This window comes from Vulpes lagopus, chromosome 19 (assembly GCF_018345385.1).
Source record: "Vulpes lagopus strain Blue_001 chromosome 19, ASM1834538v1, whole genome shotgun sequence".
Classification (NCBI taxonomy): Eukaryota; Metazoa; Chordata; class Mammalia; order Carnivora; family Canidae; genus Vulpes; species Vulpes lagopus.
This window is the reverse complement of record NC_054842.1, coordinates 6,983,902-7,000,281: the sequence shown is the minus strand read 5'-3', so window position 1 is coordinate 7,000,281 and position 16,380 is coordinate 6,983,902. Positions and strand designations below refer to the sequence as shown.

Sequence of the window (16,380 nt, the reverse complement as noted above, 5' to 3'; positions counted from 1 at the left end):
TGACGGTGGTTAGAGCATCGGGTACATATTGTAACACCAGTAATGGTAAACTAGGAGGGAAACAGCTACAGGGTTGGTGAGTGAGGGAGATGGAGTGGTTGAGGGCCTTCATGGAAAGCTGCTTGGAGAAATGATTATCAGGTGATCAATTGCAGACTAGACCAAAAGTAGGAAGGATGGTGTGTATGTGAGAGAAATAGTTTGAAGGCACTCTAGGCATTTCTGGGTAATTAATTACGTTTTGTTTTTAATGAAACATGAAGGATGGGATGTCTTCTGTGAAAGACTTTGAAAAAAACATGCCACTAAATGCTCAGTGCTCATCTTAGTTTGATATTTAAAGGCCTTTCATCCTTTTAGGCAATGATGTGGGTTCATGTTCCCTAGAAATAGCACCTGATCAGGGGATTCTTGTGTATGTGATTTTGAGGGGAGAGCTGTCGGGAGCAGGGGACACAGCTAAGCAAGGATGTGGTCTCAGCTGGAGATGACCTCAGCCTGAGCCCACAGGAGTTCTGGAGCATTTACTGCACGCAGAGGTGGGCCCCCCTAAGCGAGGGACTGACTAGTCCTTGGTACCCTTCCCTTTCCCTATCAGTTACTGATTGTGGGCTGTGCTTGCGAAGGTGGAGGTGGGTATGTAAGCTCCTGGGTGGGGGACTCCAGTCAACAGAGGGTAATTCTGGAGACTAGAGTAGCGGTGGCCCTTTCACAGCCAATGTTCATAAAAGCTGGGGACCATTGCCTGGTAAGGGGATTGAGTTGGACACCGGCATCCATGACTGTTCTGGCCCTATGGGATATGGATGGCTGAGTAGCTTTAGATGGACTTGGGGGCAGAAACATGGAAAGTGCAGGATTGCTTTAGTCATCCTGGAACTTCCTGATGTTGTGGACTCAAGCGATAGGTTGCTTTCATTAACATTATTATGGATCTGTTGGATTCTTTCATGCAATACCTGTTTATTGCCAACCTGTCACCTGCCTGGCATTAGGTCTGTATGCTTGGAGTCTTGCCAAACAAGGTCTATTTATTTATTTATTTATTTATTTTTTATTGAGATTTTATTTATTTATTAATGAGAGACACACAGAGAGAGGCAGGCAGAGGGAGAAGCAGGCTCCATGCAAGGTCCATTTACTTAGTAGATGCCATCCCTGCCAATGATATATTTTTGGCAAATGCCAGGAGAGTGCATTGCAAGGGTTCCCAAAGAGGCTTAACCATAGAAACTGCAAGGTTTACTCCTATCAAGGCTCTGAAGGCACCGAGCTTTGCTTAAACATTTATAAATGATGCTCTCAAAAGACCTACATGCAGCAGTTGGGCTCTTTGAGGGAACTGTATACATTTCTGCCCACTGAGGCTGGCTTCTTCTTTTTAAAAAAGAGTTCTTTATTTTATTGACAGAGAGTGAAGGTGTGTGCATGCTTACGTGAGCGGGAGGGCAGGAGAGGAAGAGAATCTCAAGCTGACCCGCCTGCTGAGCATAGAGCCCAGTGGAGGCTCTATCCCATGACCCCAAGAGTGAGATGCCCAACCGGCTGAAGCCATCCAGCTTCTTAGTATCCACCAAAGCAGAGTTGCTTTGGTGCTACTATTGTAAGTGTGATTTAACGATGATGTACCAAGTACTTACATATGCAGGTGACCTTATGCCTGTCATCTTGTTGCAGCCTTCACAGCCATCCTGTGAGGCCAGGCTGGTGGTGGCCATGCAGGCTCCCATGGCAGCAAGGACCACTGGTACTCTGCCAGCAGAGGTGAAGGCAAGGTCTCTCTTGACTCTGGCACTCAGGGTGGTACTGGGGCCACTGCCAGAGCTTTATGGTGCCTGTTGCAGCCAGGGTCTTGGCCTGGTGACTTCCCTACTTTTCGATTAGAGGAAAACCAAACTCAGTTTGAGCAGTTTGAATTCCCTACAGGAAGAAAAGTTTATTTCTTAATCTGCTTTATACTAACATCACTCTTTGTTTGGAATCTTAATACACTTTGGGGAGTTGTGTTTTTAGATCATCCTGTCTACGGGGATATCAGGGAAAAGCTCACTTGTTTATTGCCAGCTGCAGGAACACTGTGTGACTTCATTTTGCCCAGTTGGGATGCTGGCTGCCTTAACAATTAGGGCAGAGCTAAACTGAGGCTGTTTTGCTTAGGTCCTGTTGAGTTGGCGTCCTGCTCTGTTTCCTCTCGTTGATCCCACGAGCTTTGCTTTATTCCATGGTTACAAATGACACCCCTAAATTTGTCTAAGGCCACTGATTGTATTAGTTCTTACTAACTGGCTGTGTGGCATTGGGCCCGTTGCTTACCCTCTCTTGTCTACGTTTGTATCTGAAAACAGGGTGTTGGGCTACTGGCCTATCAGCTCTAACATACAAAGAGTTTCACCCACACAATCTCTGCTCTCACAGCTTCCTTAGGATTCCCTTTGCCTCCTTCTTACAATGGATCCAAGGCATTACTTTTGTTTACAAAGGATGCATATTTCCACGCAAGCAATTTCTGAGAATTTTTTACCAGTAAACCTAATCAATCAAGTAATGATTATGTCTTCCATATTTATGGAAAGTTATTCCTCCATCTGATGCACCCAAACCTCAGGTAAAGAGCACAGTGGAGCCACTCAGGCTATTTATTTCTTCCAGAGAGATCTTTGGTAATATGCATCTTTCATGGAATCCATCCATTTTATTAAGTTGTCTTATTCATTGGCGTAAAATAATTCATAGTATTCCCTTATCATTATTTTATGTAAAAGGCCCCTGTATTTTTCAAATATGTCATCATTCCTGAATATGAGGGAAAACTGTGTATTTTGGGGGAAGCATTTCCTCTTAAGTCGCCTTACCTGTTTGCTATTTAATTGTATGTTGTACAAGAGGTCAAAATGATTTAAATAGTGCTTTTTAAGGAATCTGCAGGGTCTGTGCCTCCTTTGTCCTGTACGATACTGCTTAGTGGAGGTGTTCACCAGCCTCACAGATGAGCAGCTGACAAACGAGGCGTCAGAGTCCACAGGGATATGCACGTTCAGATGGTTCAGATATTTTCAGTGTCTCCCATCAATCCAAGATCCATCCAAACCAAAGCATGAAGACATAGAAATGGGACAGATGTGCTTAGTCTCTTTAGAAAAAAGAAGATGGAGTTTGTCCTTAGAATTATTTATGCAGGGATGCCTGGGTGGCTCAATAGTTGAGTGTCTGCCTTTGGCTCAGATCATGATCCTGGAGTCCTGGGATTAAGTCCCCCATCAGGCTCCCGGTGGGGAGCCTGCTTCTCCCTCTGCCTCTCTCTGTGTCTTTCATGAATAAATAAATAAAATATATAAAAAACGAATTATTTCTGCAGCCTCACCTATAGAAATGGACTGTGGTGTAGCTCTACCTGGCCCAGTGTGTTTAAATGTTGTTAGGACACAGGCCAGTGGGGACTGGTGGTCTGAAGAAGGCCCCTGGGTGCTATAACCAGCCAGAGAAAGGAGATATGAGGTCTTGGAGGTATTAAGTCAGCTGGAGACTATACTTTCCCCTTCCAAACGAAAATACCCAGAGAGCCTCCCTGAACAGCACCGAGAAAAGCAAAATTCAGCCCAAATCAAGTTTCTTGAGTTGCAACAGACAATTGGGATGAAAAATCCAGGTCATAGACAGCAACAGTCTGGGAGCCATGCTCCATTGGAATTTTACTGAGTGAGAGGTGACACCCCAGGGATGAGATCGTGGGTGAGTTGGAGCATGTTGGGAGGAAACATTAAACCCAAGGGTGAGACGGGAAGATAAGCTGTCCCCAGGGGAAGCTTCATCAGCATTGGATGTTGCAAAGAAGGACAACAGGAGTGACAGGGTGGCATCTGATGAGGTTTAGCAAACATGGAGTCAAAGGGGAAAAGAGGAGCATAAAAGCTTTCTGTGATGAAATAATTTGAAAGCAGGAAAAGGGTTCATCTAGAGGAAAAGCTGTTGGGAGAAATGGTTATTCTTGTGGTCCCTGGAATGTCTGAGGCCTCACCAGCCATGGGAGCAAATGAGACCACGTTAATATTAATGCTTAGTGTGGAGTTCCCCTGGCGCCACCTGGTTACACAGGACCTCAGTGTTCTCTGAGTCCCCAGGACAGGATGTCACCTGTGCTTGGGTACACTGTGGCTCTTTTTCTTTCTCCAGTGGTTAAGTCACTCCTCACTCCTCCACCCCTGCTGTCTGTGCATCTCCAAGGCTGCACTTTGTTTGCCCTCTTCTGCTGTGTGGCAGAAGGCAGGGCTGCTGCCTTTGCTTCCTCTAGGGCCTCATCACCTGGATCCTAGAGCCTTACACAGGCTTTTGAAACACAGCTTCTTTAGTGTCCCTCATTGACTCTGTGCTCCAAGGATCAGGAGGGCGGGTGCAGATGTCATTCCACTCACTGCCTCTTTTGTCACTATCTCTTATCCTCTTACCTCCTCCCAGGAGTCTGATGCCTGTGCATGAAACACCTCCTTCTTTCCCCTTTTCTCACTCCGTTGCATGCTCATTTGGCAGCTGGCGCATGTAGACTCCAGAGAAATAAACCCACCCCTGGGCCAGAGCTGCTCCTGGATCCCACTTTGGATCTGGTTGGGTCATGCTGCCATGCTTTCAGGGTTAATCAAATGGATATACACTAGTCCAAGGACTTTGTAATCTCTCCCGTCATGGTCTGCATATTTTGGTCCTGCTAGCCATTTTGATGATGCAAGAGGTAGTCTGTAGCAGTGATTCTTCTTTTTTTTGGTTAAGATTTTATTTATTTATTTGACAGAGAGAGAGAGAGAGAGCACAAGCAGGGGGAGCGGCAGGCAGAAGGAGAGGGAGAAGCATGCTCCCCAGTGAGGAAGGAACCCCATGTGGGGCTCAATCTCAGGACCGTGGGGTCATGACCTGAGCTGAAGGCACCTGCTTAACTGACTGAGCCACCCAGGCACCCCTGTAGCAGTGCTTCTTAAACTTGATATGCATCAGACCACCTTAGGATTTTGTTAAAATGCAGAACCTGATCCTGGAGATCTGGGCTGGGGCCTGAAATTCTGCATTTCCACGAAGCTCCCAGGTGAGTCCAGCGCTGCTGGCCCACTTTGGGTGGTCAAAGTGGTCACTCCTCCCTTCATTTCTGTGTGCTGTACTTAAATGAAAACTCTGGCAAGGAAATCCTGACTGGACTTTGTTTCACTGTACTGGTGATGTCATGTCTTAATTACATACCATACGTTCATTACTCACATTATGAAAATAAAGGTTCTGTTGGTTATGTACTACTTTAAAGAATTGGTTTATGGGCCACTTTGAATTTGCTGATAGGTGACCAGCATTCCCGGAAGGATACTCTGGAGCTTGTCTCTGTATCTGTATGTCAGAAGGTGTGGTCCATGAGCCATCAACATAGGTGCCACTTGGAACCTTGTCAGAGATGCAGAATCTTAGGACCTACCCTAGACCTTGACTGGCTGAATTAGTTCTTGCACGTGAACACAATCCCCAGATGGTGTGTGTATGTACGCTAACATGTGAGAAGTCCTGCCCTATGGGACACAGTACATCAGGGATGGGAGCTGCTGGCTTAGCCAGTTTAATTGGACAACAAAGGAGGCACATTAGCGACAGTGGGGAAAAGTTCATCCCTTGGTCACTGGTCCTCTTTGTTGTGGGGTGTCTTGGGATGTTTGGGGAGAGAGGAAAGTGCTTTCTGCTTGCATGGACCATGAAGGTTCTTCAGACAAAATAAAACCAGCAGAAGAGGAAGTGAGAAGTGTGATATGGTAATGAGGTGGGTATCGTGTGCAGGATGGGATCGGAGTGCAGGGAAATGCAAGGGCAAGGGGAAGAGCATTACCAAAGGGGTTGGGGTGAGCTTTGAAATTGAGGAGATATGTAAGCTTGTTCACTTAAAAACCTTCCTGGGGCACCTGGGTGGCTCAGTGGTTGAGTCTCTGCCTTTGGCCCAGGTCGTGATCTTGAGGTCCTGGGATTGAGTTCCACATTGGGCTCCCTGCAGGGAGCCTGCTTCTCCCTCTGCCTATGTCTCTACCTCTCTCTCTAACTAATCACAATTCCAAAGTAGCTAGGACAATAAAGTTCTTTTTGTTGTTGTTTTGTTTAAACAACAGAAATACATTGTCTCATGGTTACGGAGGCTAGAGGTCTGAAATCTGAAACTGGCAATGTTGGTTCCTTTTGATGGCATGAGAAAAGGAGCTGCTGTAGGCCTCTCTTCCTGGCTTGTGGATGACCGTCTTCATGTTCACACAGCATTCTCCCTGTACAATTGTCTGTGTCTAAACCTAACCTCCTTATAAGGATACCAGTCATGTTGGAGTATAGCCTATTCCATGGACCTCATTTGAACTTGACTGCCTCTGTGAAAACCCTGTCAAAATCCTATCACATTCTGAGAGACTGGGGATTAGGACTTCAGGTTACTTTAAGGGCCGGGGGAACACAATTCCACCCATAACAAGGTTGTATAGGCAATTGTTAGTTTTGCCTGGTCAGTATCCATTGAGCTTTCTTCTTTTTCTTCATTGGTTTTTTTTGTTTGTTTGTTAACTAAATACAGTTGACACACAATGTTACATTAGTTTTGGGTATACAACATAATGATTCAAGTAATCTATATGTTTTGCTGTGCTCACTACAAGTGTAGCTGCCATCTGTCACTATATATCACTATGACAATATCATTGACTATATTCCCTCTGCTATGCCTTTCATATCTATGACTTATTCATTCCACAACGGGAAGCATGTACCTCCCCCTCACACTGCCCCATTTTGCCCATCACCCTTAACCCCTCCCTTCTGGCAACTACCTGTTATCTGAATTAATGGGTCTGATTCTGCTTTGTGTTTACTTGGCAAATTCCATCTTTAAATCAGTGAGTAGCTTAGGCAGAAAGTATCAGGCATCTGTTAGGAGGGCTATAACAAGGACTGGCAAATATCCTTCACTCAGAGATCATACAAGGTTCTTGTGCCAATACGCTGGGAGGCGTATAGGAAAATTGGCATGAGTAGGCTAGCAGATTAAAAGACAACCCTGACCAGAAGCACCTTTGAGATGACAGCTGGAATTACTCTGTTAATTACTCTGTTTCTGATGTCTCAGTTTATGTGCTGTTGGTAATAAAGATTAAGTAGTGACAGCATTAATTAGAGACTGAAGTGTCATCAGCAATGATGGCCAATAAATAGCAGGACAGGTTCATCTTATTACCTTACTTTTATTAAGTTCTCTAGCTTTGATCAATATGTACGTTGACCAGGCTTGCAAGTTACAAAACAGTAGCATTTTTGAGGCTTAGTGACTAGAGGCTGCATTCCAATTTTTTATTCATTTAGAAAACCCTCCTTGGGATGTTTGCATAATCAAATGTAAGTTCACAAATGTTTCTCCTGCCTCATCATCTGCATATGAACAAAATGAGTTTGTTCCCAAACAGCCCCTGGAAAAAGCCCAGGACAAACGATTACTCAGTGAAAGGGAAAATAATTCCAGCCTGTCCTTCTCCATCTTCTACAAAAGAATGGAAGTGAACAGTCTTTCAGCACTGTGTCCTGGGGCTGCACATGATCAATCTGGTGAAACCACTCAGAAATATGAGGTTGATAAAAGGGAAAGTATTTTAGGAGGAGTGTCCCTGCCAGGAAAGGGGGTTATAGGAATTTTTTTGTTGTTGTATTGCATATTACCAGATGTTTTGAAATACCAATTTTTAAAAATATTTTATGTATTTATTCATGAGAGACAGAGACAGAGAGAGAGAGAGAGAGGCGCAGAGACATAGGTAGAGGGAGAAGCAGGCTCCATGCAGGGAGCCCGATGTGGGACTCGATCCTGGGACTCCAGGATCATGACCCGGGCGAAGGCAGGCTGGAATCACCTGAGCCACCCAGGTGTCCCTGAAATACCAATTTCTGTCTTTTTCAGTACTCATAATTTGTAAATGCTTAACAAGTGATTATGTATTACTTATGCATGATGTATTACTTAATCACACCTGTGAAATCCCATTTCTTTTTCTCATGTGTCCTTATAGCTCTCTAGGAACCAAGGTGAGAATTCCAAAGTTAGTGCTGACCTCAGACATAGTTTTTCTTTTCTTTTTCATTTTTTAGAATTTATTTATTCATGAGGGGAGCGGGCAGAGACACAAACAGAGGGAGAAGCAGACTCCCTGAAAGGATCTGGATGTGGGACTCAATTCTGGACCCAGGGATCACGCCCTGAGCCAAAGGCAGACGCTCAACTGAGCCACCCAGGCGTCTCAGACATAGTCTTTCTTTGTTAGACATATGGGTTAGGATTTAAAAATGACTAGGAAGAGGTATACTCTTTTTGTTCTGATTTAAAAAGGCAAGTAGAAGATTAATTTTAGCAGGGTACTTTCTGTTTTTCAATTCTTGATCCTACACTCCATGATTAGCAGCCTAAACAAAGTATTATTAAATGGTCACACAGGAAACTGGATTGATGTGACTTCCCAGCATTGTGGTAGGTAGCCTGGTCAGCATGATAAGGTGTAGATCTGACCTTTGTAGAATCAGGTTATGTTAGCTCATCTGAATCATGGCAGCAGATATGAGATAGGATTGTCAGGGGCCAGAGCCGTTAGAGGTAATCAGAGCAAAACGCCTGTGTAGTTCCTGCCTGTCCTGGCTCGCACCAGTTAAAGAATCCTAGGATTGGTGAGCAGGAAGTTGATTTATCCTTCCAGCATTGCTGTATGCTTCGATTTGCTGGAGTGTTCCTCTTATGATCCTGTCCTTACAGGTTTTCTATTTCAATCACTGCATGGATGACAAATTCACCTGCTGAGTCACATTTAGCATCGTTTCCTCTTTGCTCTCGAGATGTACAATGGATTTGGGGGAAATACAAGGTTACAAGACCTGTTTTCTTTCAGAGAGGGAAGAAAATAAACACATGCCAGCCACCTTCAGCACAAGTGAGGTATCGTGGGTAGCAGGTGTGGAGACTGAGAGATTCTATAATTCTCCTAGGGTCACATGGCTAGAACCAGGGTTTAACTGAGGTCTCTGACCTTGTGTTCGGTGTTCTTTGCACGCCTCTAAAATGATGCTATCACAAACTCTGAAAAAATGTACTGCTCTCCCCTACTTGCATCAGCCCCTCTTTATAAACGCTGCTTTGGCAGATTTCCTTGTAGTAAATGGGTATCTGTGATGATGCTTTCTTCCACCTCTCTTATTTAATCTCCTTGGGAGGTCTGGGGTGTGATGTTTACCAAAGTTGAGAGGAGTAACACTCAGTTGTCTACAAGGAAAGCTGGCAGACCGAGACTTGGTACTTGTGTTGGATGTTAGGGTTGGAGTCTGGTTCCCCAAGTCTGCAGTGCCTGTTATTGTTATTAGGGTGCAATAGGGGGGATTTACACAATCCATGATGTCTGTCTTCGGGGGAGCTTATGTACAGTTGAGAGGGAGAATATTTACACCTGTGAAGATGAATTAACAATGAACTGAGATGTACCAAAGGGAAGACCAGAGGTCCGGCAGCCAAGTGCCAGTATTGGGTCTCAAGCATTTGTGTGAAGTGTTGGTTTAAGGAACAGAGCTTCAGAAGAAGAGCTGACTGTGAAAATGATGTCAGGGAAGGTTTGGCAGTGGATGTGGGTCGCAGGTCTTACAAGATGGTGAGGCTTGGGTGGGTGTAAGGAGTGAGGGGTATGTGGGTTGGGTTGGGTGGGGGCTACTTTATTATGGAGGTTCTTACATATTGAGCTGAGGAGTTTCGGTTTGGCTCCCCAGGAAGATAATAAGGAGCCATGGTAGGTTCTTGAGCAGAGGAGTGGCTCAATGAAAGCAGTGTTTATTCTGCTGTGTGTGTGTATGTTAGGGGGTTAGATTGGCTCTGGGGTGAAGCCCTATAAACTTTTGTATTTAGGGTGCATGAGGCAAAAGCAGCGGTATTGCCAAGTTAAGGCCAATTTATATGTTGCTGTAGGAACTTAAAAAACCTGAGTGCTACAAGAGCATCTTTTTCTGTGTCACTTTCTGGGAAAATGCAGACTTGGTGACTGAGGACTGGGAATTAGTGTATTTACTTTTCACTATCTTGGCACCTGGGTGGCTCAGCTGGTTAAGCATCTGCCTGACGTGAGCAGATCCCTGGGTCCTGGGATTGAATCCCGCATCAAGTTCCCTGCTGGGCAGGGAGCCTGCTTCTCCCTCTTCCTCTGTCTACTTGTGCGTGCTCTCTCATTCTCTCTCTCTCTTCCCCCTCCCTCCGTCAAATAAATAAATAAAATCTTAGATTTTTTCCCCACTATCTGTACCTTCTTTAACTATTTGTGGTTGATGTAGGGACAGAGTGGGGATTATTATCCTATATCATTTTAGGTTGAGCCACATGAAATTTCCATTTATTTTTGCAGGTCAAAATGGACATACCAACAATTTCACATGATTCCATTTAATCAATTTTGTAAATTGTTGGAGATAAGTAGACACAGGCTGGTCTTTGGCTTTCTGGTTGGCTTGATGGGGGTAGGCACCAGGACACTGCTGCTTAGAGTTAGCCTAAATGCACACTGTGCTGTTGTCCTCAGGAGGTGAGGACTCTTGCTGGAGACTGAGACCCAAAGGTTGTGCTATATTCTTCCTCTCCCTAGTGATTGCTCTCTCTGCTTAAAGACCAGGCTTTCAGAGTCTCCTGATTTTATTCTCTCACTTTTAAAGATGAAAACTTTCCTCTGGACTAAGGATTTTTAAGGTGGGGAGGAGGAGGGCTTGCACCTTGCAGTTGTATTTTCCTAGTACTCCCCAGTAGTCTGAAGCAGACATTTGAATGAGTTTGTGATTGTCTGTGCAGTGGACTGAGCGTGCCTGATGGTGGTGGAACAGAGCTACTCTGTCTTCACATCCTTTGTGCCTGTGCCCTGGAATAGGGGCCACTCTGGTGGAGTCTCTCCTGGGTTTAGGGGTAGGGTGTTCCCAGTTTACTCTCCTAACCACCAGGAATCAGGGCTGGATCTGCGGTCAGGTCTGCTGAATCTGGCTGGGCACTGTAGTCCCCAGAGTGTGACCCTCCCGCACCTAACTCTGGGTACCACAAGGCCAAGTCCTCTATCATCATACCCAAATCCATAGTTTCACTGTGACCTTGAGGCCACAGGTCCCATCACAACTCACCTCACTCATCCTTGGTCACCGTTCAATGTGTGAGCATACTAGTGTCTGTCCTGTTTTATGAGTATGCTTATACGGTTCCTTGGCATCCCATGTTGGACCCCTCTCTGGGACCGTCCTGAACCCCCTTCCATTGCTAAATTCTTCCTGCAGCCCTAATGTATTCATCAAATCCTCTCTGGTCCTTCTCATTTTCCCCTGAAAAATTCCTCTCCTTTCCCTTCCTTGGAACAGCGAATTCTTTTCCATTGACTTAGCCTGACCAGTATAGCAGGTCCTACTCTGTGAGAAGTGCCACAAGGGAAACAGATGACAATACCAGTCCCCTTGTACACACACATTGGTAGGTCATCCTCCTTGTTATCCTTCCTTAACTGTCCCTGTGAGGAAACACAGACTAGTATTACTGCTGTAGATCTTTCTTTCTTTCAACTCTCTCAGACAAAAATGGAGGCAGATTAGAGATTATGAGAAGGAAAGGAATAACAGATGTCTGTAAATAGTTGAACTGTAAATGAGAGTGCTAAGCTCATAAATTTATGGCATGTGAGATCAGTAGCAGCCACTACTTGTCATCTAATCTGACACCTGTCTCTAGATGGAAATCATCTCAGAACAGATTGTACGTTATAATTAAAAAACAAAAAACATTCTGTGTAAGTATGTTGGGCCAAATTGCGCATCCTGGCACAACTGGGGTTCTTGCTACGATTCAAATGCACATAAAAATAATTATCTTTAACCTCTTTTTAAAGGAAGCCTAAATGCAGATTCCTACAGGGAGGGTAGGACAGATGGATCCTGTGGGGGTTTGGGGGGTAACGTAAGTAATCTGCAGGCGACCCTCATGGTTTAACTTAGTGACACATTCTGTCATTTTCCTGTTTCTTGACCTGGACCGAAATGGAAATTGAACCACTTTTGCCTGAACTGCTTTATTCTGGCTGGGCACAGTTGATCAGGAAATACATCTTGTTTTATTCATTTATGCAGTTTATTAGGAAATACATTGAGAATGAGTGAATTTTCATTATAAGAGCTCTGAACATTAATATGACCTTGGTTTCTTTCTTTCCTTTTTTTTAAATATTGGGAAGACAAACCATTTGGAGAAGAAAGTTTCTGTACCTACAGTTAAAACTTCATTCAACTTCCTTTTGTTTTCTTTCTTTCTTTTTTTTTTTTTTTTTTGCAACCCACTCAGAAATACCTGCCATGTTATGCTGGTCCATGAGTTCTTCTGACGCCAAGTGAATTTTGCCTTACCAATATATTACTACCAAAATGATAATTATCGTACAAAAGAGATATTGAGACTGTAAGGACAGTGTTGATAACTGCAATTACTGTGCCCTTACTGGATCCCATACATTCCTTGAAGTGAACTGTAATTATTTTCCCATTTGCTCTTCACAAAAGCCCTGGAAGGAAGGTGTTTTCATTCCTACTTCCTAAATGAAAAAAACAGAAACATGAGTAATTTGCCCACATTCACGCAAGTAGTCAGTGACCACGTTAGGATTCAAATCCAGATCTGCCTCAGAGTCTGTGGTCTTCACCTTTTCACATCATCACCTCACCTTGAATTGAAAGTCAAGCTTAGAAAACTCTTGGCAAAGAGGTGGGTGAGATTTGGGTTTTTAAAAAATTCCAGAATGTTCTGACCTCCTGTTGGTATTTCCTGAGCGGTAAAGCTTGGAACATTTTTTTTTTTAAAGATTTTATTTATTTATTCATGAGAGATACAGAGAGAGAGGCAGAGACAAAGGCAGAGGGAGAAGCAGGCTCCTTGCAGGGAGCCCAATGCAGGACTCGATCCCAGGACCCCAGGATCACACCCTGAGCCAAAGGCAGATGCTCAACCACTGAGCCACTGAGGTGCCCCAAGCTTGGACCTTTTATCTCAGTTGTGTGTCCTTGAAAGATAGCTCACTTTGGGGTAGCAGAAGCTGCATTCCCAGGACTAGGCCTCACCTAGTGACTCCCAAGCTCCCAAGGTGTAGCCCATACTGGGGGCCCCTACAAGGCATGGAGGAGCCACTCAGGCACAATGTTGACTCAGTCCTGCATTCCCCATGTCTTATAGGGGAGACTGAGGATTAGACCCATGGTGCACAGGCTCCATGGTTTCAGGAAGATCCTCAAACATCACACTTATAAACCACAATAGAATCAGTGACCTTTAGTAAAGTTTTGGTGAAGCCTCTTTGAACCCATGACAACTGACACCATGTTGTCATTTTCTTCTTGCAGGACATCGAGGCCTATGTGACCATCCTCTAAAATCTTTAAGCTCGAGAATCACCGAGCGGAAGCTGCAGGGCACGTGGCTGCCTGCTGGCCGAGGGAATCTGGAGAAACCTCTCCTGGGGCCACGTGGCTCTGTTGTGCCTGTGTTCAGCCCCCAGAATGGCCTGCACTCGGTCCATGTTGAGAGTAGCACGCCGAAGCCCAGGGTGGTGACCGTGGTGAAGCTGGGTGGGCACCCGCTCCGGAAGATCACTCTGCTCCTCAACAGACGGTCCGTGCAGAACTTTGAGCAGCTCTTGGCGGACATCTCCGAGTCCTTGGGCTTTCCCAGATGGAAGAACGATCGTGTGAGAAAACTCTTTAACCTCAAGGGCAGGGAGATCAGGAGTGTCTCTGACTTCTTCAGGGAAGGGGATGCCTTCATAGCCATGGGCAAAGAACCGCTGACCCTGAAGAACATTCAGGTAGCTATGGAAGAACTGTACCCCAGCAAAGCCCGGGCCCTGACACTGACCCAGCACAGCCGAGCCCCTTCCCCAAGGCTGAGAAGCAGGCTTCATAGCAAGGCTCTGAGAGGGGGTCACCACTGTGGGGAGACCGAGGCTGCCAAGAGTTGTGGTGAGGCTGCCCCGTCCAAGGCGGCCATCAGACATCAGGAGGCCCCGGTGGAGCCAGGTCTGGGGGACAGGGCGAGGCCCCAGAAGAAGTGGGGTGGGGGCAAGTGGGAGTCTGAGCTGGGTGGCAGGCCACCCAGGGAAGCCACCCTGGAGAGACCTGCCAGTGGAGAGAAACACCTGGACGTGGAGATTGAAAGGACCTCGGGTGAAATCATCCGATGTGACAAGTGCAAGAGAGAAAGGGAGCTTCAGCAGGGCCTGCGAGGGAGCGGCTGTCCCTGGGGCCAAGGCCCGGGAGGCCCGGGAGGCCCCGAGCTCCTGCCGGAGCCGGCGGGGGGCCTGGCGGTCCCGGGGGCAGCCGGCCGAGCCCGCCGAGCAGGAGCAGGAGCAGGAGCAGGAGCAGGAGCAGGAGCAGGACGCCGGCCCCGACCGCCACCGCGACCGCGACCCCGAGGGGAGGCCGCCCCCCCGCGGGGACAGGGAGCCTCGCGGCGCCCGGAGGCGGCGGCCCTCGGGCCTCGGGGCGGTGGCCGCGGACGTGCACCTGCGCTACGAGGCGGGCCGCGTGCTGGGCGACGGCAACTTCGCGGTGGTCAGGCAGTGCCGGCACCGCCAGACGCGGCAGGCCTACGCCATGAAGATCATCGACAAGGCCAAGCTGCGGGGCAAGGAGGACATGGTGGACAGCGAGATCCTCATCACCCGCAGCCTGTCGCACCCCAACATCGTCCAGCTGCACGAGGTCTACGAGACCGAGGGCGAGGTCTACCTGATCCTGGAGTACGTGCGCGGCGGGGACCTCTTCGACGCCATCACCGAGAGCGTGCGGTTCGCCGAGCGCGAGGCGGCGCTCCTGCTGCTGGACCTGTGCCGCGCGCTGGCGCACCTGCACGGCCGGAGCATCGTGCACCGGGACCTCAAGCCCGAGAACCTGCTGGTAAGCGCGGACGCCCCCGCGGGCTCCGCTCCAGGCGGTCAGCCCGCACTCCCGCCCGCACTCCCGCCCGGCCTTAGCCCCTCCGCCGCGCCCCCCGACGGTGTCCAGCCCGGGCTCGGCCCGAGCTCCGGAGGCGGGTCGGTGTCCATGCAGGTATTGGAAAGGAGGCCTCCCGATGCGAGCGGAGCAGAAAACGCCTCTTCGTTCCCGGGAGACACGTGCGTTCGCCTGGACGGTGACCAGCGGACGGGATTCCTTGTGCCTTGGCCCATCCTCTGGCCTCGTGCCAGCGGCAGCCTCCCCTGTGGGCTCCGTCTCACCCTCCCACGGACCCCCCCCCCCCCCCCACGGCCTTTTGCAGAAAACCTCTTGTCAAGGGTATTCAAAAGGCTCAGCCTTGCAGGGGCCCCCGGGTGAGGTGTGTAGGAGGCTGGCTCTGGAGTCACATAACCTGGCTTTCTTAGTTGCTTGCCGTAGGATACCTGTGTCACCTCCCTGGGCCTTTGTTTCCTCGTCTGTAAAAGAGAAATAGCAATAGCACTTGTCCGGCAGCGTCGAAGGAGGATGTCTGGGAGCTGGCCTGGCATTCACAGCTCAGCTGTGGCCTTTTCCTGGTAGACAGAAACAGTCTCACAGAACACCAACAGCAGATAAGGACACTCTGTGACCATGACGGATCAAGACAAAAGCAAGACCCCTTTATAATCACGTCCAAATGCAGATAAAACCAAGATTGTTCAGGGCACCTGGGTGGCTCAGTGGTTCAGCCTCTGCCTTTGGCTTGGGTCCTGATCCCAAGGTTCTGGGATAGAGTCCCACATCAGGCTCCCTGGGGGGAGCCTGCTTCTCCCTCTGCCTCTCTCTGTGTCTCTCATGAATAAATACATAAAAATATAAAACAAAAACAAAAACAAACTAAGATCGTCCAGACCACAAATATGGGCACACATCCCCTTTTGGCTACTATGAGTGACTGCCTCACTTCACTCCTCTTGCCTTCTTGGTAAGAGTTACTAAGACACCTAGTCTTAGAGTTACCCTCACTTTCTGACAGTATTTGGAGCAAAACCCTGTTTTCTTAAACCCTCCCCCCAAAATCACCTGACAACCCAAATCTTAAATTTTTTAAAAGATTTTTTTAAATTTATTCATTTGAGAAAGCAAGTGAATGGGAGCACAAGCAGTGGGGACAGTCAGAGGGAGAGGGAGAAGCAGACTCTCCACTGAGCAGGGAAGCCTGATACTGTGGGGCTCAATCCCAGGACTCCAGGATCATGACCTGAGCCGAAGGAAGCTGCTTAACCGACTGAGCCACCACCCCAGTGCCCCTCAAATCCTACAGTCCTTTGAACACTTCTTATTTGGATGCCCTGATCCCAGGGGTGTGCATTCTCTCATGTTGCAGTGAGT

The 16,380-nt window shown here is 47.4% G+C and overlaps 1 protein-coding gene across 1 annotated transcript in view; it reads left to right on the top strand.

Moving 5' to 3' along the window:
- DCLK3 (doublecortin like kinase 3) overlaps positions 1-16,380 on the top strand; it is a 49,212-nt gene that overhangs the window by 5,729 nt on the left and 27,103 nt on the right. Inside the window, 2 exon segments of the mRNA XM_041733582.1 lie at positions 13,420-14,317; positions 14,319-14,970. Of these exon segments, the coding sequence (XP_041589516.1) occupies positions 13,420-14,317; positions 14,319-14,970 (1,550 nt within the window).